The sequence below is a fragment of the Cyclopterus lumpus genome, chromosome 11 (assembly GCF_009769545.1).
Source record: "Cyclopterus lumpus isolate fCycLum1 chromosome 11, fCycLum1.pri, whole genome shotgun sequence".
In the NCBI taxonomy this organism is placed as follows: Eukaryota; Metazoa; Chordata; class Actinopteri; order Perciformes; family Cyclopteridae; genus Cyclopterus; species Cyclopterus lumpus.
This window is the reverse complement of record NC_046976.1, coordinates 11,357,968-11,378,596: the sequence shown is the minus strand read 5'-3', so window position 1 is coordinate 11,378,596 and position 20,629 is coordinate 11,357,968. Positions and strand designations below refer to the sequence as shown.

The 20,629-nt window shown below is 42.3% G+C and overlaps 1 protein-coding gene across 1 annotated transcript; it reads right to left on the bottom strand.

The window, feature by feature from the left end:
- Positions 1-8,351: 8,351 nt before the first annotated feature.
- Positions 8,352-18,837, bottom strand: galnt12 (UDP-N-acetyl-alpha-D-galactosamine:polypeptide N-acetylgalactosaminyltransferase 12). Its single transcript, XM_034545392.1, is given in 12 exon segments — positions 8,352-9,329; positions 9,934-10,089; positions 10,848-10,961; positions 11,199-11,330; positions 13,914-14,090; positions 14,598-14,715; positions 14,923-15,108; positions 15,258-15,447; positions 17,410-17,579; positions 17,883-17,976; positions 17,979-18,144; positions 18,146-18,837. Coding segments are annotated over 12 exon segments (1,731 nt in total). The 5' UTR covers positions 18,236-18,837; the 3' UTR covers positions 8,352-9,191.
- Between the last annotated feature and the right edge of the window lie 1,792 nt (positions 18,838-20,629).

The window sequence follows — 20,629 nt, the reverse complement described above, 5'->3', positions numbered from 1 at the left end:
TGTGGGTCCACACTGTAAAGAAGGGCCTAGAGGCAGGGGGGCTGGATCGTTCCACTGAGATCCACCCAGCAGGGGTAAGTGAGGTTAGCAACCACAAGCAATTAAAGCATCATCTGACAGTGTGAATCTTCTGCTTCTGGTCTCTTTGCCGAGAGATTTCCGGATCCCTGTGATGTTGAGCCTTATCGATCGGCACGCTGGAAAGGTCAGTGATTTGGCCCACTTCCAGAGCCTCCCCATGCTCTGGCATTCACTGGAGCTTTGCTGCCCAACCAGGCTGGCACCGGGTGCGTGGCAAAGGGATACCCTGCTGCCGAGGGAAACGTGTAACCTTTCAGTCATCACCGGGGTTTACTCACCTTATGCAGGGCCCTGACGACTGTGTCGCTCTCGTTTGTTATACTAACACTATTATCTCTGATAATATCTTCATTTCTTTTTATATATCTTTTTTTTTTATATCTAGTTTGACATTTTGGTCCACTTATTTCCTTCCTTGCTGAGAATTAGAGGGAAACATTGATACTGTCCCCCTCAATCTTCTCATTTAACTCATTTAGCACATTTCCCAACGGCGGCATGACAAGAAATCAATTATTAAGGTCCAAGGTGCTTTCTCGAGCTTTCAAGAGCATCTATTGGCTTTTGTCAACTTCCCCAGCTCAACGCCATCCGGCCAAGAGATTTGTCTGAAAAGCCTCAGAAACAAGTAGAATGGGTCATTGTGTTTAGATTGTTTAACATCTACTACATTAATATTTTCTTAAAACTTGAGCAGTGTACCCACATTGAGAGACATCCCATGATTAATGTTGTTTTATCAGCACATGGTTAAAGCATCAGTTCACTGACTTGCATGATTAATATGTGTATGCTGCTTCAATCTAAGTTACATTTCCATTGCCAGTTGGTTGTCTGACTGACCAAGCACATCATCATCACATAGTAATGAATTATGCAGAGGCAGGGATTGTTTTGTTTCCCCAGACTTGGAGACTGTTAAAGAACTCAAAGTGCTGCCTCTCTCTTAAAAGAACATTAGCCAGTTCTCAGATGCTTGAGCTTAAAACTGGTCTGCTTCTTGCTGCTTTTTTCCTTCCTCACCACTTTCTTATCCACAGCCTCTGCTGCTTCAACAGATACAATGATAGACTAGTAGTTAATTCTGTGGCAGGAAAATTATCTCTTAAAATAAATATTTTCATTCAGAATGAGCTCAGAATATGATAATCCCAAACTTACTGCTGCATAAAATAAAGCATGGGACTTCGGAGGCAGGTGTGTCAGGGTTGTATTTGATGTACAGGCTCATGCATGCTCATGTGTAAATTGTAAATGTGAATGACCATCACAATTAACTTACCACACAGCGACACTTCCTCTGCAAAGTGACGGAGCGTTTAATTCACACATGACTACACCCAGACAGCAAGGGATCCGTTCATTTGACCTGCATCACTACCCCCCTGAAGTGAAAAAGCCCCTCAAGAGAAGGCAGAATTCAATTTAATTATACACTGAAAAGCAATGTCAATGTCTTTAGCACTTCAAATCAGCAGCACGTCATGGTGTGGGACTTATTTCATCTCCTCGGAGATAGATGAGAAAACAGCATCAGGCCCCAAGATCTCCGTGGCGCCTGATGACATTTCTGAACAGCTAAAATGAAGTATCCTATTGTTTTCTAACATATTTCTCTGATGTAATTGAAGATTACAATATCCTTTCACCTAGGTTGTTAATGATCTGGAGTAGATGATCCATGCTCCTCTGACTTGAAACCACTCTGTTAAAGCTACCACAAGGAACTTTATCTTTGTATTAATTATGGCGGCCCTTTTGTACAAAGGTGGTAGTGTTTCTGAAGCACCAAAATCCAGTGAACCTGTCATTTTACTGCAACAGGATCTGCCCCGCTCAGCCCTGGTTCTGGTTCTCCCGTGCCTCCCTGGGCCTCCAACAGCTAGAAGAAGCTCTGCTCCAGGCAGGAGGAGGAGACGCTGCTTCAGGCCTCTCCTCCTCCTGCCTGGGCTCCGACTGCAGGTCGAAGGCAGCAGCAAAGCCGGATCAGCAGGCTGGTTGCTGCTGGAGGCCTGACTGGAGTCTGAGCTGAAGCACTTTCTGGTGAACGTGAGTGATTTTGTCTGATTATGAGTGGAATCCCACCCGGTAGCACCACTGGCATGTATTAAGAATAACTACATAGAAATAGTCAATTGTTTGGCTGATGGTCTCAATTACTTATGGCGGTCATTTAGAGGTTTTCAGTTTTATAATGGGACCGTTTTATTACCAGTTTGAAGTTCCTCACAGTAACTTTAAATATGAAGATGGAGCCAGGAGCTACGTAGTAGACCTGAATACGAAAATATGTGTTGGAAATGATTAATAATATCTCAAAACCTGAGATGCGCTTGTCTGAAATGAAGTAAAGCTGATCAAATGGCTTAAAAACACAAGTGTGGAAAGAAAAACAAATCAACCACGTCTCATTTTGTCCAATGGAAATACATACAGTAGATTTCCCTGGGGCTAGAGGCAGTGCATTCAGCAAGCAATCAAGTAATCTGATGAAGTGAAATGAATGGGAGTGGGGTGGAATGGTTAATCGCCTGTGGAAGCATTTTATCTCGTAAGAACACATTAAAGAGGTATTCTGTCAATGTAGGCAATGTTGGGGGAGGATGTGAAAAATCACAGTCTGCCGGAGTGTGAATCAATGTGACTCTGGTGTTCTCTTTAGCAGAGTACATCATTTCGGCCGAATATGATTTGCTTTTAGACAAGTTTCAACATTGCATCCAGCATAACAGTATGAAGGAATTGCAGTAGAGAAATATAAATCAGAATGTGAAGAGGAAAATAAGAAAACACAGTACAGAGAGTTGTCTAGATTCCTATTTATATCCCAATCCATGTCATCACATTACATTAGAAATGACACATACTCAACATTTCCCCGGCTCTGCCATGTCCATTCGCTGTGGGACAAGTGTGATATGTGCTGTGGCTGTCCTCCTCAAGCGCACCATGCTAATGCTTGCCATAATTATATGCATCAGCAGTGTCAACATAATATAAGATCTGCATTCCTTTCTGCTGTATTACATCTGCAAAACCATCATGAAAAAGAGTTTGAATGCACTCCAAAATGTATAGCTATTGAGAGTCAAACGTATCACATGCAACTGCATTTACTGAGTCTAGATGTTGTCATGTTAGTGACAACATCTAGACTCAGTGCCTGTTAGTTGCCTGTTAGTTGATCAAGTAATTTGAAAATCACAACAGAAACTGCTTGCCTGTAAATAATAAATGCCTTGATTACAAACACATCCAACACTACGAAGAAAAGGTGGCCACATGGTTATGAGCAATTTTCTAAACTAAGCTGAATTATTGTTTTAAACAACAGTAGCTTCATCTAGGCACAATAACCAAAATGTTATGCACAAAAGCCAGTTTGTTTTATAATTGATTGTCTAACTTTCCCTCTAACCTCAAGGGCATTTAAACAATCTTTCACTGTATGAAAGAGCAAGTTACATCTCAAACTGATTTTTGATGCTCCTGAACTAATTGTCCTTGAATTATTTGAAGTTTGAAATTAAATTTGTTGAGAAACTGTCAAACAATAAGTCGTGTAGCAGGTTGGATGTTCAGCACGTCCACCATGGTAAATTAGCATGCTAACGTGTGCTAACTACTAATAAACACAACGTACGGCTGAGGCTGATATGTCTAGTTTGGCAGGGATTTAGTCAAAAAACAGTATCAAACCCATAATAGGTCAATAAAAAAGTTATGGCATCATTTTTGCTCCCACAATGTAGGTATTAGATGTTAGGATAACGCCGGGTTAAGTGACAGTTTGAGCTGCCGGTACAGGGAAAGTAATTAGAATTTAATCTCTGGGCATCGTGGATATCGTTATTCAATTTCATGGCAATCCACCAACTAGTCGGTGACATATTTCAGTCCAGACCAAAGTGATGAACAAACCAAACATCATTACCAGCGCGAATAAAAACTGACGCAATCGGAACATTTCTCATCTGTGTTTCGATTGTGAAAAACAAATCGTGAACGGCAACTAAACAAACCTGTTGGACTCCTTCGTCTGCAGCAGAGCACCCGTCCATTTCATTTATAGCTACACTCTGACACTGACAGTAATTGAAAAGGGGGAGATATTATCCACAATCACCTTCATAATCAAACACAAATATTCTCATCTACTTGTTTCAATGATTCGACTGAACTTGTGTTCACGCTGCTCAGATTGAAAATGGGATCATAACATTTGTTTTAATAATATAATAACAAAGTTGGCAAATTATCAATCTCTCTGGCGATGCATTTGCTGTGTTCATATATTTTGAACTCAAGCCACAGCACTCATGCGCGGAAGTTGAAAAATAAAAATGTTCTCGTAATGTCATATTCTGGAAAGCCAAGACAAGGTTCCTGGTTCCTGTGGTGAGGTCCAACTCGACTGTAAGAGCAGCCGGAGGAACTCAAAAGCTGCCTTTGATGCTGTGTCGGCTGTTTCACTGACGTGGATCCGCCCGATCCGACACTGAAGTAGGCTTTCAGCTGAAAGAGGCTTCAAGTCGAGGAACGTCTGTGGAACCATCCATATGCATCATTTGTATAAAATCATTCTTTCCAATGCATACTTTTGTCTTTCACATCGCTGCTCGACAGATGCATGTTATTCGTGGAAACCGTAAAACCCTTAAATTCATGTCTAACCTTATCTGATGCTATGTCACTCTTCACAGCAACATCCACGAGATGAAGCCCGTCTTTTCCCAGTTGCGCTCACCACCCTGAATGCCTGCGGTGGTAAAAAACTCGAGCAGAGTTATAGTTTCCACCCTGGAAAGGATGCCAGGATTGAAAGGGCACGATCCAGCATAGAAAACTGCAAATATCGCTCAGATACGACTGATGAGCTGTAGAATAGTTGGTTCTGGTTATTTTAAATAATGCACAGACTGAGTGACTTGCTGCTTTATTCACTACATGATCCACCTAATCTGATGCCAGGCAGCCGCGGTGCATCAGAAATGCAATGCTATCTCTGTATCTAGGCCTCACATGTTTACTGCGCCGTCTGGAGTCCCTCCTGAAAGTGTGTCATCTAATGTATGCAGCCAACAGTCACTGCTCCTGAGCTCTTCTGGGTATTGGGGATTACATAAACTAAACAGACACAGTGTGGAAATGGCCTCCCGTCAGTGAGTGTGTGCATGTGCTGCGTCTTCCTACGGTTCCTTTCGCTCCCTGACAACTGAAGCTTGCGCATCTCCAAAGACTTGCACCGTGGGGAGCCTTATTTTGCATTATCATTAAAGACACACGCGGAGTGTTGCGGACTAGTGCTGCAGGTTTGCCACAGGATCAAATAGGAGGCCCACACTGTGTGCCGAGATTGCAACGACTTGCAGCGTTTTCCGTGGGCGCATTAGTTGAATTTCAGGATATTTTATAGTGCTATTTAGCATTGCATATCTCCCAGGGAGAGCACCCAGAAGATTAGGATGAGACGGCTCTAGAGACAGCAGCATCAATGCTTCTCATTTTCCTGGGAAGCAGCCGAGTGGCGTCTAGGCCGCATTTGTCAGAATGTGAAGATTTCTGGCAAGTTCTCCATCAGAGCATGTCAGCTTGCGCGGGAGAGAAACCAGCTCGTCTCATGCCGTGTACTAATGTTTAATGCTATTTTTTCCAGCAGTGTGGAATGACGCACTTTTACCTCTCTCCTGAAATGATGAAAAAAAAACTATTTCTTTGGTATTTTTTGCCATCCTAAAAAGAAAAAAGCTTAAATTAACCATTCACCATGCCGGTGTCAGAGACATGGCAGACACACATGTGATCATATGAAAGAAACAGCAGAGCATCAATGAGTATTTGAGAGCGACTGCAGGCCGGAGCATCAACACCAGGGGAAACAGGGCTCGACGTTTCACCACCTCACTCAGCAGCTGGTGATCAAACCAATCAGATATGGTTGGAAAGCCCCCCCCCCCCCTTTCTATTTCTTCTCATTACCCTCCAAGCATCTTGATTCAGGTCTCCATCACAGTTAAATGTGGTTGATAGCCTGTGTTTTCTCATTGGGGATGCTGGTGAGTCACACTTTAATGGATATACAAAGGAGTACAGGGAGAGCAAAAGTATTTTCAGGATAGTTTTTCATATATAAAAGCCGGCCAATGATTTTACACATTTTAGAGACACAAACAAATATTAAAATCAAGAGATATAACAAGCGAGAACAGGTAAATACAAAAAGCCAACATTACATTTGTGTTTACAATTAAACGGGTACATTGACATCAGATTTGGTCCATTGAGTGATCCAACAAATACAAAAAAAATTGTATTAATCCTTCAATATAAGGCCACTAGAATTACTTACAGCATTAATACACCAGACACGGTGTTAAATTCCAGCATTGGTATCTGTGCATGTTCACCACTGAACTGAAATGTCTCCATTGGGAATTGTTTGCCGTGAGAAGCAGAAGACAAGTCCATGCTATCGTAAAGCGGCAGCACGGTCCGTTGGGATTAGGTGACAATCGGCCACTTGACAGGTTGAAGTGCTCCATTAAATATCACAACTGTTTACAACATGGGTCTGGTTGATCAGCTTCTGATGACCTGCCAGAGAGATATGATCCTCGACTGGTGAATATCAATTGTATTACCGCTGCATGCACCTTATCAAATTAGCATACAATATAACTGCAGCATAATTTTACTATGAAGGACGTGTCTGCATAACAGATGGCCACTGGGACAATAAATAACTCTTTTAATAGCAGGATATCATATGTATACTTCAGTCACAGACAAACCGATAGGAAGTGACAGCTTTTTCATCTCTAAGCGTTGCAATTTGCAAAATGCATGAACACTGTATTAAAAGGGCAATTTCACCCGTTCATATTGAATCTTATCTCTCATGGTCGACACTCATTGAAGTCCTACATCATAGCAGGGAAACTCCATGGCAGTGTGCAGGACTGCCTGGGCCCATGAAGACCTGAAGAACAACTTCTCTGTGGCATGTGGTGACCAAGCTCAAGCTTCATCGGCCATCACATGCCCCCCCGCCCCCCCCCCCTCCCCCCCCCCCTCCCCCTCCCCTTCTATGTAGCACACGATAATCTTCAGCAAGCTTTGTCTGCACAACTATGAACCACGCATAGCAAAAACCTTTATGGATTACCGAGAACTTTAACCCCACAAATGACATCCATTATCCAATATGCTTAGAATTTTTTTTTTTAAGAAGCTTTAGGCTTCTCCTATGTGAGTTCATATGCACAGATGTTACCATTTTCCTGCACATTTCATTCATTATATTCGGCAGATGAAGGAATTCGGATTCTCCCATTCATCTTACTGCCAGTATACATTCTGAATCAATAGCCAAAAATCTACTTCAGTACGATCGTCCTCTAGCAAAGCTCCTTTGAGACCAACCGGCCAACAGCCTGTTAAGGTTAATGGTTAGAAAGAGGTCACAAATTGCTTCATTCAGTCTCCTCCACTATCGGCCCATGCTGCCAAAAACGGTACTCTTGATGACTTCCATTCATAAATCAAACCATAGGCGCACAAGAAACAAGTGCTCATCTGAGGTGGATGTGGGTGGCGCAAGTCCAAAAGATAAGTCCGCCGCTGCACCCCTCTGACACCGAGAGGGAGAAGGGGGCGATAAAGAATTGAGAGAGGAACAGAAAATCCATCCAGACGCCATCTGGAAATCCCCAGCACTCTGGAGACACAAACAACTGTCTCCTCCTCGATTGTGTTTCCCTCGGGCCGCCTCACAAGTGACCACAACAACAGACGGATCTATAGTTCCGATTCTGACCGATGGAAAAAGAGGTGGCGAGCACGAATCAGTACGAGCCACAGGAGGGGAGTGTGCCGTCTTGTCAGCAGGAGAGCATACATATTGTAACACTTTGTCACAACTCTCACTACAGTTCGCTTTCTATCTCATTGTGTGATCAAATATACATTCAGTACAAAAACATCTTCCTGAAGGGAAATCTTAAAATAGAAGGATACTCTTATGCTTTTTTTAACATTTAGGCACTTTCTATTGGCTTCAAGTGTACAAGAAAAATGGGAAAGAGGATCTTGTTCTTACAATATGCATCTACCAACATTAAGAGAATACATTTCCTGGTATTTATGACTTAAAATGTCTACATCTTAGCTTTAAAATATAACATAGTAAGTAATGTATTCTTATCTAAAAACATAATGTTAAATAAACATAGTTGATGACACATAAAGTAAATCAAGAAAATATGATATGATTAAGTCAGCTGAAGATATATATAATTCAAAGAGCACAGAATATAAGCAAGTACACTATGTTGTAAAACATATATTAAATTCCATGTCATTTTACTTTAAAAAGGTAACATTCAAAGCCGAACAGAAGCCGACTGGAGTTCCTCCTGTTATCAGCAGTTAGGTGAGGTACTAGGTGCTTGCATAATGCCCGGGATCCAAGGCTGGTTCTAAGCCACTGGTATGCAAGAGTACAAAGCAATCAAAAGGCCTAAAAAGGTTCTGAACAAAATACCTGAAGATTTGTCCCACTTTCTCTCAACAAATAGAGAACACAGTGAAAGATAGAAACTTGCAGAGAGGAGTGTTGGCACCCTCTGCAGGCGAAGACGCAATTTTTTTTAAAAATGCTTCACAATGTGCTAACGCATTTAGACAGATGTCCACACGTTTCAGCGTTTGCATAAAGCAAATGAGCTAAACTGATCTCAGAGATCGTACCAGTGCCGGAGTGGCTAACTGTCACACAAGAAAAATGTCAGAATGTGCAGGTTCTCAATGATTCTCCATGATTACAAAACAATACATATTCAGTAGGCTCCTGTCTCCCAGCAACAGCATCCAAGAAAAAATATTCCCATATATATATATATTCTCAAATTTCTTCAGAAAGCAGATTTCATACATCATTTCCTATTGGTTCATTATATCCAGCTAGCACAAACATGTGCAAATGTCGAATTTTGGAAGAGAGCATGGAAGCTTCCCCTTTCTTTCAGGGTACGGTAAACATATCAAAATCCACCCATATCCCTCCTCGGGATATCAGCCCTGAATGAAAAAGATATTCTCGTTCGATAGCGTTACATTCTCTCCACAAAGAACCACTTCTGGAGGAGGCTGTCAGAGCAGGGTTGGAGTGAGGGGGCTGGTACCCCGTTGTCCGTCTTCTCCACCGCCTGAACACACTTCTGGCTCAACGTGTGGTGCAGGCTCCCATCCTGAAAACAGTCAGGTAGAGGGTTAAAAAAGTAGCTATTAGGGCTATACAATACATATCTAGAGTATAATATACTCTATCAGTTTTACACCGTGATTCGTCGTCTTCACTGTTTTAAGACCAAAGCTTCCTGTTGGAACAGATATTCTGCCCATAGTGCAGTTTAGCCACTGACATGAGTGCGGTTGGACTAGACTGTGTTAAGCAACTTGCGGCAGTGTGTGGTGAGTAGCCAGCTTGCTAGTGCTCCGTCATTTACAGTTTATAGTTATAATATCAGCCTTACTGTTGCTCATCAACTGTGGAGTAGCTCAGCTCTGTACTTGGCATGACTTTGACTGTAGCATGAATTAGATTAGGGCGTCGGGATTCAATTCAATTCTCTTAGCGTCAATCCAGTTATCATTATTGTATGAATTTGAAAGGAACACATTCTGCAGATTGTACAGTGCATTCTCATTGATAAGGTAATTATACATGTGTTGCCACAATCCGACTTAATGATGAGATCTTTAGAACTGATTACAAAAATGAACTCCTCACATAATTATATTTCCCTCTGCCCTTGTATGAGGAGAAGGACACAGAAGGATTGACCTCCTTACCTCTCTGAGGACAAACTTCTGGTCTGCAGGTAGAGGTTGTCCTGGTTTTCTACACAGCTGGAGATTCAGGTAGCTGCTGATGTTGTCGCCCACAATGCACCCAGCAGGAACCCTCGTGTTGTAGCGGATCTCACCGTCCGGGGAGAATTCAAAGAACTGCGGGAGGACGGAAGAGCTCGAAATCTTTTCATGCAAATTGCGTAACGTCAAACAAACATTCAACTCCCTTTTTCAAATGGAAGCTTTAAATCTCATTTGAAATACAAAAAGTTTTTTGCTGAGGAAGAAAAAAGAGTAAAGGACAGATCATGATTTAAGCATGTGTCTCAAGAGGCACGTTTTCACTTCAAATCAACCGATGGAAACACAACTAAGACAGACAGCACAAGCACTGCTGAGCCCACTTCCCACAGAGAAGACATCCGTGTGTCCACAGAGAGCTGCTGCAATAACAAAGGTACATTTCAGAGTGCTTCCTGGACTACCATCAACTACAGAGGAAAATGTTGTTGGCAAAAGCACTCTCCTTTGTATCAACCAGGCCAACATATCATCATTCAGCCTGGAATAGGTAAACTAGTCCACTATTCACAGACTTGTACGTCTACAACCCCTCGTGGTTTACTGTGAAATAAGATGGCTGTGTCACTTTGAGAGTCTAGCAGCTATTAATAATATGACTTACTTAGGTAAATAGAAAACATACATTACGCTGGGTTTTTCGCCCATATATCGTTGTGTGTTTGAGGGGAAACACAACAATCTTTAGTTCATAAAACGAAGACTAATACATTTCACAATGCTAAAATTAAGACATTTTAACGTCCATTACAATAAAACAGACGGAAGTGACTTTTCACAAGACATCAGGAAACATTTGAAAGCTATTGGCCTGAAAGACTAAAGTCCATTACCTGGTTCTGACCCATGCCATGACACGAGTACAGTATGACCCTTTGGCCCACCACCTTGTTTTCATCTGTAGGGTTGTAGTCAAAGCAGTAGCTGGTCTTGCCCCGGTTCTTCAGCTATAATGAGCAAAAAGTCACGTCAATAAATCTTTTGAGATACTGATACAATATTGATGACAGAAGCACATATGTGGGTGAGGAAATCCATGCCACAGTTAATCGTATTGTAAATATCACACGTTTATTATTTGCCTCTCAACTGCACTGCTCAGCTGGATTCAATTCAATCAAACTGGGGAGAATGGTTAAACTCATACTCTAGGTAAAACCTGACGATCAGTGATGTGTCCTCACCATTCCAAACATGCCTGGCCGATCCTCTGGGACGTGAATATCGGGGTAAATATTATCCAGATACCACCTGAAGCTCTTACAGCCCAGCTTCTCTCTAAGCTTCTTTCGCTCGGACACGTCTCCAAAGGCCTCCTAGAAACAAAGACCACCACATTATATTAGCTGCATCTTTCTGCCATCATAACCCGAGATCCTTAACTATAGTAGGTCAAACAGAACTGCTGTTACATGGATATAAAATGACAATAACTATCACTCAGTGGCATCTTACGTTCAAATAAAGACCTTAAGAGTGTGTGCTCCTGACGCAGTCAGTGTCAGAGGCCCAGCTGGTACACAATATGTATAGTTGTTCCTTCACTCGACACGATTACATCCCTGATAACAAAAAGAAAACCACTCCTTCATTCTGGTCTAACAGGGGTCTCCCTGAACTCTGCATTTCACCCGGAGTGGGTGTGGCTTTGCAGGACATAGCATTGCAGCGTCCGTTTGGAAGAATGAAGGATACAAATCCTGAACTTTCGTTTGCTGAAAATGAGAACTGAGTGGCAATTTATGGGCTTCAGTTTTATTTCTAAAGCTTGAGAAATTAGGCAAATTAGCTGAATGACACACACATACAATATGAGTATATACGTTTAGTTCATGTAAGTCAAGTATAAAGGCATACAGAATATGCTGTTCATGTTTTCCTATAATTTGTATATTTGTATATACAAGGGCATATAAACTTATGTACATGGAAATTGATGGTCTGCCTTATAAGCCCATTTGGGCTGAGCATCTATTGATGCAAGATACTACTTTGATATCAGAATACTAAGGACATTTGGTTGTAATGTAGTCTATCTAAATGCCACTATATATAATATTTTCATTATTATGATGGTCAATTTAAGGTAAAAGTCATTTGAAAATCTGCAGGGTAGTCTTGTCACGGTTGCAGCGCTGCCAGCAGGATGGGGAGCAAAATTGGATCACATCATGTATGATCACAAAAAATTAAAAACTCCTTTTGGAAGTTGGAAGTTACAATTAAGCAGGATGTCTCCTGTAAGCCCCGCCACTGGGTGAAATAGCAAGTTTTGAAGGGAGACCAATCAAACCAGAGCAAGAGAACCAACGTGCATCTGTATGTTCAAGTCAGCTTAGGCATAGGATGTGTGCTTATGCAAATGCCTTTGTGCATACATATTTACACAGTTACACCCACACACCAACGGTGGTCAAGACGTGTGATTCACAATGCAGAGAAGAATACAGTCTCAACTCACTTGCGGGTGAGACCTTCCCTGCTGGAGGAAGCAGCGCAGGATGATGGATGTTGCTGCTTTAACCAAACACCGCTTTAATTGGCACTTTATCAATTTATTAGCTCAGAGACCGATTCCCGAAGGAGAGAGTTCGTTGTTACCGTAATGGGAAGGACCAGTAAGGACCATCAGAGAACACAGCAAAGGGCGGGTGCGAGACAACGTAAGAGTGTTTAGCAGTCCGATGATTATCCAGTTTATGGATCAGTAAGAGGACACTGAAGAAACTTAAGTAGCAACTACAAGCTAATCTGATTTACACAAGAGGCCAATCAGGGGAGACACTAGGGGAACAATAGATACATGCTTACAGTGTCACTCTTTTGTTCGAGTCATCCCTGAAACTAATACGCTGTTGCTTCTTGAATCTTGTATATTTTAGATTTCACACATGTGTATTATTTATTAACCAAGAGGTTAAAACAAGAACTCACATGGACTGACAGGTGACTCATTAACTGACTTGAAATATTAAAATAAGCCATCAATATATGCTGAGACTGACTCAAATTACCTAGATTGTGGGGTTAGAACCAACCAATGTAGTCCTAACAGACCTGAAGCACTAATTTACACAAATAAACATATTGCTGCCGGAGTTAAACTTTAGCAGAGGAAGTCTATGGATCCTGAAGGGTGTGTGTTGCGTCTGTTTAAGAGATTAAGTAGGAATATGCAAAGAATATTTTGAGAAATTACTATTCAAATTTACAACAGGGATTAAATCATCCCCTGAGTATCTGGAATTCATAAAACTACTGCAAATGCCAGAGGAACAACCTTTTGAAACCTTGTTTAATATAACATATTGCATTGTATGAATGAGCATGCTACTATCTACTGGGAGCGGCAGTGTTTGTTTGGAGGCTCTGGTGTATTGGGTTCGCCGAGCCACAGCAAGGTTGGCAGGGCTACCTCCTCTCAGGGAGATGAGTGCCACCTGATCTGTGTTTAGAGAGCTTCTCCTCTTAACTACACTGCCCCCCCACCCTCACACACACACACACCAAAGAAGGGCACTGCTCTCAACCCGTCAAGGACAGGTGGGTGACACCCGCTGGCACCGAGTGGCACGGAAAGGTGGTAATCACACACCGGAACGCCCTCACAGCCCTGTCACCTTGGGCGTCTGCCGCTCATGTATCCCAAGTGTCACTTAATCAGGGAAGCTTTTACACCACAGCGGGAATGCAGTGTGTGTGTGTGTGTGTGTGTGTGTGTGTGTCTGTGTGTGCTTGTGTGTGTAGTTTGTGAAGACGTGTTAATTTGAGCAGGCGTGGAACTGCGAGTGTGTACAATGGTGGAATACAGTAATTTGCAACGCTTGCTTAAATAATTTGTTGTATATGAGCTAATGCTACCAAATACATGCACCATACATGTACATGTGCAGACTCACCAGTCGTGCGTGGGGGTTTCGATGGTAGTAGATCTCTTTGTACTCATCCATCCAGACCTCAGCAGCTCTCACACTGTTTGCCAGAGCTTTGCTCCGCGAGTAAGGGGCCTTTTTAGGGAACAAATGACCCACATGGGAGCACGGGTGGATCTCCAGGCTGCCCCCACACTGCCAAATCTAAGAGACATCAACAACATCACCACCACCATCACCACGAGAATTTGGTTAGACTCTCAGCTGTGATTCAATCACTCAACACAAAGCACAGCCTTGTTGTTGAGGAACTTAGAAACAGAAAAGCAGTTTTGTTGTTATATATATATATATATATATATATATATATATATATATATATATATATATATATATATATATTTGGCTCATTCCCTTTGGGAAATTGCAATTTAAATATTAGAATATTTGGCTAGTTTTCACTGGTTATTAAGTTATAATTCTTTCAGGATGGTTTTCACAGAGAATGAGGAGTCGTCACGTGATGCAGTTCTCGGTAAATGTAAACCAGATCTGGATGCCATTTATTGTGGTGCTAAAATGTGCATTTTTCATGTCAATATATGCCTATTTTGCTTCAAGCTAGGGCTTTTCACATGCAGAATGTGTACATGTAACACACACACACACATGCGCGCACACACACACACACACACACGCACACTTTCTTACCCTGAAGGAGAATTCCAGGTTCTCTCCTCCCCACACCTCCATCCCCGTGTCGTATGTCCCCAGGTAATGGAAGTAGTTCTTGCTCACAGCAAACAGACCACCTGCCATAGTAGGAGACCTGAGGAGAAAAAACACGTCAAACGATAATTCCCCTGCATTTTATGAATTATGAATCATCTGGATGAGACAAGTAATATACCAACGTTAATACTTTAATACCAGCTGGCAGTCGGGGTACAACTATTGATTTAGAGCCTATTCTGTTAAGTTATCTTTAAAAAGTGTTCAGATGTGATTGTTGTCTCAACAGGTCCCGCAGACCCACCTGATGACATCAACGGGCGAGTGACGGCGTTTCTGTTCATACTCTGGGACAGAGTGCCAGGTAAAGACCAACCGCCAATCAAACCCCCCAATCTGGGGTTCACCAGAGTTCCCTAAATACTGGAAGGTGTTCCAGTCGATCACGTCGATAACGGGACACACCACAGCCGACGGCTCCTCCTTGATCCTGGAGAAGAAATGAGAGAAAAGCAGTTGACGGCTCCCCTTCAGCTGGCTGGTGGAGATTTCGTAAAACTGCAGTTGTGCTAAAAGACAGTCTTTCAAACCTCACCGTTGACAAAATAGTAAAGAGGATGAGTACATTGTGTTTCTAACCTGTGGAGCAGGGGCTCTAACCAGCCCTCATGACACTCGCAGTGACAGTCCAGGAAGGTCAGCACCTCACCCGTGGTAATAGACGCCCCTAGCAACCGTGCCCGCACCAACCCCTCCCTCTTGGTGGCCCGGATCAGATGCACCTTCCTCAAACCTGAGATGTACCTCTCCAGTGGCTCCTTCAGATGAGCTTCAGGAAATCAAGTACCAAAAAATTAAAAGGCAGGTGTGTGTGTGTGTGTGTGTGTGTGTGTGTGTGTGTGTGTGTGTGTGTGTGTGTGTGTGTGTGTGTGTGTGCGTGTTTGTATTGAGGGCATTTTTGTTTTGTTTCTCAAGATCAACAAGTAGACCACAACAATTACAATCTGCTGTCAGCTGGTAAAGCTGATTAAGAAAAAGGTAAATAGTGTTTTAGAGTTTTTCTTGATATTAACATTCTTCAAATATTTATTTTTTAATTAATTTAAGTGAGTGCCAGAAAGCTTTAAAATGTTTCTTTGTTGTAATTAATCAAGTTAATTTTCACACAACTAAACAAATTGAAAACCTTTACCTCCCAATGTATTTGGCATCACAAGGATCGTACTCAGATTAAATTAGATTAGAAAACTTTATTAATCCCCAGTGGGGAAACTCATTTGCCACCAAACATTCATACAGACAACAATAGACACAATCCACAGAGCACAACAGACAAGTAACACACTACAAGGAACAAACAAAACCAGAAGACACCCCATAAAATATGACCATCAGAAAGATGCTAAGTCTAAATCTAAAAACACCTAAAGGTGTTCATTAAAAAACCGAACTGCTGGCAGAACAAAGGACCTTCTGAGTCGTTCAGTAGAACACTGAGGCGTCCTGAGTCGCTCACTGCATGAACTTCTGAGTCCATTAAAAACACGGTGTAGTGGATGGCCTTCAAAAGAAATGATTGTTTTTAACATGGCCCTTGTCCTCTTTTGTATAGTGACCTCTAGTGAGTCCGGGGGAAGAAGGCCAATCACTGAGCCAGCCTTTTTGATCATCTTATTGATCCTGTTTTTATCATCCGGAGTAATGCCTCCCCCCAGCAGAGCACAGCATAGAAGAGGACTCAACACTGGGGAGTCCAATTGTAGAGTACTAACTAGTACTTACTGACTGATTCTTTTCTTATTCTCATTGACATGTAAACATATTTTCTTATTATCTCGGGTGAATTTTTCTTTGTTGAGTTTGTATTTACTTTTTCTCTGACCTTTCCTTTTATAGAAATGTACGTTCGATACACAATAACTACTTTCAGATCATTCATGTCTTGTCACTAAAATAACAGCACTTCACTTATGCTGTATTGATCACTCCTTGATGACTTGAGTTTGTATGTTGATTTATGGGATAGGAATAGGATACAAACACATGTACAAATCTATATCTCTCAAAATGTGACTGTGCATAATGTTCGGCCTCTACATCTCCTCCTCCTCCTCAAGTGAAACAGTCTGAAGCAGGAGCATCACAAGGGCAGAAGGAGAGGCAAGCATTGCTTCACTCGATTGGTCGTGAGCCAAAGCGTTTTAAAACCACTCCCTCTGATGGCTCAGCTCCTTACAAATTAGTCTGAGTACACAAGACCAAACAATGAATCACTTCAGATTAGAACACGTCTTTCACAATTCCTCTTTAGGTCATTTGCACAGATGAGTCTGATTAGTAGCACTGTGCTTGAAACTATTTACCACACATCCAATTTACCATCCGTGCAATTTACATGTAAACTGTTCGGAATTATTATCAAATAATTTTTGAAAGAGATTTTTGGATCTGTATATGGAAAATAACAAATTGTCCAGACATGTGACATCGAGATCTGTGTTCATCTCCCTCGATGCAAATAAAATGTCCCTTTATCTACATCTTAGACGCAACACCTGTCACCAGTCCTTGTGTCACTGTTTGACACTCCTTATTGCCATCGTCACTCTGTCTTCGTCCCCGCTCACCATCTGACAAACCAGTTCTGTCTGTGTGCTTCCTTGTGTGTCCCCCTGACAACCGTTCTGTCCTCTCTGACTGTCAATGAATCAACCTGCCAGCCCAAAGACCCCTCTGCCTGTCCATCAGTCTGTCTGTCTCTGTCCCCCTCCATCAGTCTGTGCTTGTGTACCTCTATCGCTGTAGTCGTCCACCAGCACCAACTCTTTCAGCAGGATGTCGGGCGACGTCTCCAGCACACTGTGCACCGTCCTCAGCAGGGTGGACCAGGCCTCGTTGTAGAAGGCGATGACCACGGAGGTCGTGGGCAGCGACCGGTAGTCGTACCTCAGCTCTCTGCAACTGCGATGTCGGGAGAACGTGCACGTCAGTGGGCAGATTGAAGAGGATGATGCAAGTTTGATTCTGATCAAACACAGTGGCGTGGAGCTCAAGCTTGGTTGCTAAAGTAAATATACTCAATAAAAGAAATGAACACAAAAAAACCATTTAGATAAGGCGAGTTATTCCCCCAACAACAAATACTCATTAAAGAACTATACTAGCAGTTAGGGAACTGGATTGTTTAGCTGTTTCACAGTGCAAGAGATTCCTCTTGAACTCCAGTAGTGTGTTAATAGTGTTTGTTTTGGATATTAAACTTACAGCGGGTTCCATCTCTCTGGCAGCTTCCGGTGTAACGACAATTTATCACTGACATAAGTGTTGATCTGATGTTTATTGATGCTTTCCTGCTCTTTCTTCTCTCCTCTTGGTCCAGATTTAGTTTGACGGCTCTCCCCATTTCCCCCAGGGCATGCGCATCGAAGGGGGGCCTCTCGTAGACGGGTTTCTTCAGCTCCTCGTTGCTCACCTCTCGCTCTGCGGGGGCCTCTCGTCGATTCGTCGCGTTCACGTCCCCCCGAGTTGTGTCGGAAAAAGATCAGGTATCCCACTAGAGTGACGCCAAAGATGAACAAAAGCAATTTAGGTCGATTCCTTCTTCCGCACTGTGCCATCGTGTCGCGTCCTTCCTTCCTTCCTCGGTGCGCACGTTCATGCCCCGAGGAGCTGCACTCCGCTGACACCTAACGTTACTGCCCGAGTGACGTGACCGCTTCTTTTTATTTCAGCAGCCTCGCCACGTTTCCGTTGACGACTTCAAGTAAAGTGCGCATTCCTTGAGACGCGATGAACGTGCACTTTAAGTGAAGTTAAGTCATCCTTGCGGTCTTGGAGAGGTGTCCATCGACCAGGCCGAGAGTTTTGGTGACTTGTTGAGCGGAAACCTTGAAGTTTTTCTGCTGACGGACGTTGGGAGTAGGACACTCCTCCCCCTCCTCGACTCGTGTGCTGGAGAAATGTGAAGGGGTTAACTAACTCGGATTAAACCAACTAGTTATCCCATGGGATTAGCTGCCTAACCTGCGGGCTCCCACTGGGAACAAATCCAGGTGACGTCTAAAACGATGTATTAGTTTTCATTGAGGACATTCAATGTTACAATTAAACAAAGACACATTTCCACTTGTCCTCAACGTCGTGACGAGTGTCCAACTCCTCTCTATATACAAACTCTAGTAAAACCAAACCGTAACGCCTCGCGCTCCTTGAACTTGAATAACCGTAAAAGAAAAATCAAGTGAGTGGTGCTCGCAACGGCGCTTCCGGTTAAGGAATGTCAAAGTAAAATTCTGCAAAGCAGAGCAAAATGAGGCAATTACGACCTGGTTTTGCAGCCACGAAAAAAGAGATTGACACGCAGACTGGAGGCAAATAATACGTCATTTATTTACATGTTGAATGGATGATGACATTAGAGGCATATAATACAAAAATAAAAATGAAAGGTCTTGTCAATTTTATTTTGGTCCTCGGATTGCAACGCCCTTTTATTTTTAATGCAAAACAGTAGAACGGGAAAGTAAATACATCAGCTCCTCTAACTTCATAAAGTTGAAAGTTGCCAGCGGCACGTACATCTTTTATTTACCTTGAGTTGATGTTCCAGTTGTCGCTCATGAAACTGATATCAAAACTCTTGACACCAAAGATGAAATCCGACACAAAATGTTTGGTTGAGCAAATGTAAATAGTCAATAATTAAGACCATATCGTTCAAGGGGAGAAGGTCATTTGAGTGGCATACTGTTTGATCGAGTACTCATATTGTGAAAACTACAAAGAGACACGGGAAGGCCACAAGTCATCCGGAGTGTTGTAATATATCACGGTAGACTGGGCCTGTCGCGTCTTTCAGAGACACATTATTAATGTTGATGCATGAGGGCGTTTTCATTCAGGACCAGATGATGGAAAACATTTTCCATGCAACAGATATTTGGTGCAAACATATTAACGTGGAAATGAAACAATGGCAAGCTCCTTATGCACCTTTGGGTTAGGTATGATCCTCTCTTAGTCAGATAGATGGAGCCAAAAGTTTTTCCCAGATTCCATGTTAGAGAAACCACAGAGCTGGAGGAATCACGTGAAGGAGATGGAGAAGATTAACTTAATGCAGCAGCTCACACGAGGAAAGCTGCGGCAGCATCAAGAGAATGCAGTCAGTTACTGTGCTATTTATAGCATGAATGCAGATCTGTGCATCTGTGAATATAACAAACAATAGGTCCTCTAAATAATCAAGGGCAGAATAAACGTCCCGTAAGTTTAATGCACAGTACATTGTTGCTTACAGTGACTTTATCATTACCTGAACCCATGGACAGAAAGTAATGTGGATAATATGCAACTAAAACATGACTGTAATCTTACACCATTTGGTCTCACTGGTTTCCACCATCACCAGTTTGAACTCCCCTCCTGACCATGACTCTAAAGTTAGTGAAAGGACTCTATATGCGCTGCCTTCAGTAGTCATGTCATTACTTTTCTACCACTAGGTGGTGCCAAATGACTGAACACTGAAATCTCTCTGGAGTGGAATTCGCACTGGGAGGCTGTGGCAGAGTTTCAGTAGATGTCAGTCTTTAGAAAATGGACACATCTGTTTCATGTTGTCCACACAATGAAAAGGAGCCGGTAATTAACTTTTCTTTTGCTGCACCAGCAGACAAGATAAAAGATGTTGCTGTCGCATTACTGAGCTGAGATAGAAACAATGAGAATGACACTGCATCTGTGGTTAGTTTTTTTTTTTTATTCTCTCAATCATCCAAATAGCTTTTATTGTAACATCCATCCCATTTCAGTCACCCTCTTCTTCATATCAAAATAATCATTATCATCACCATCCCTTCTGCATTATCAGTAGTTTAAAAGGTGCTTACAATAGCACTGTCCCACTTTGGTCCCTTAAAACAAACATTATTTACAAAACACAAAACATGTTTATCTAATGTATCCATTGACTAGTAGGAATATTTCATTTTTATAATTTCAAAGGATCC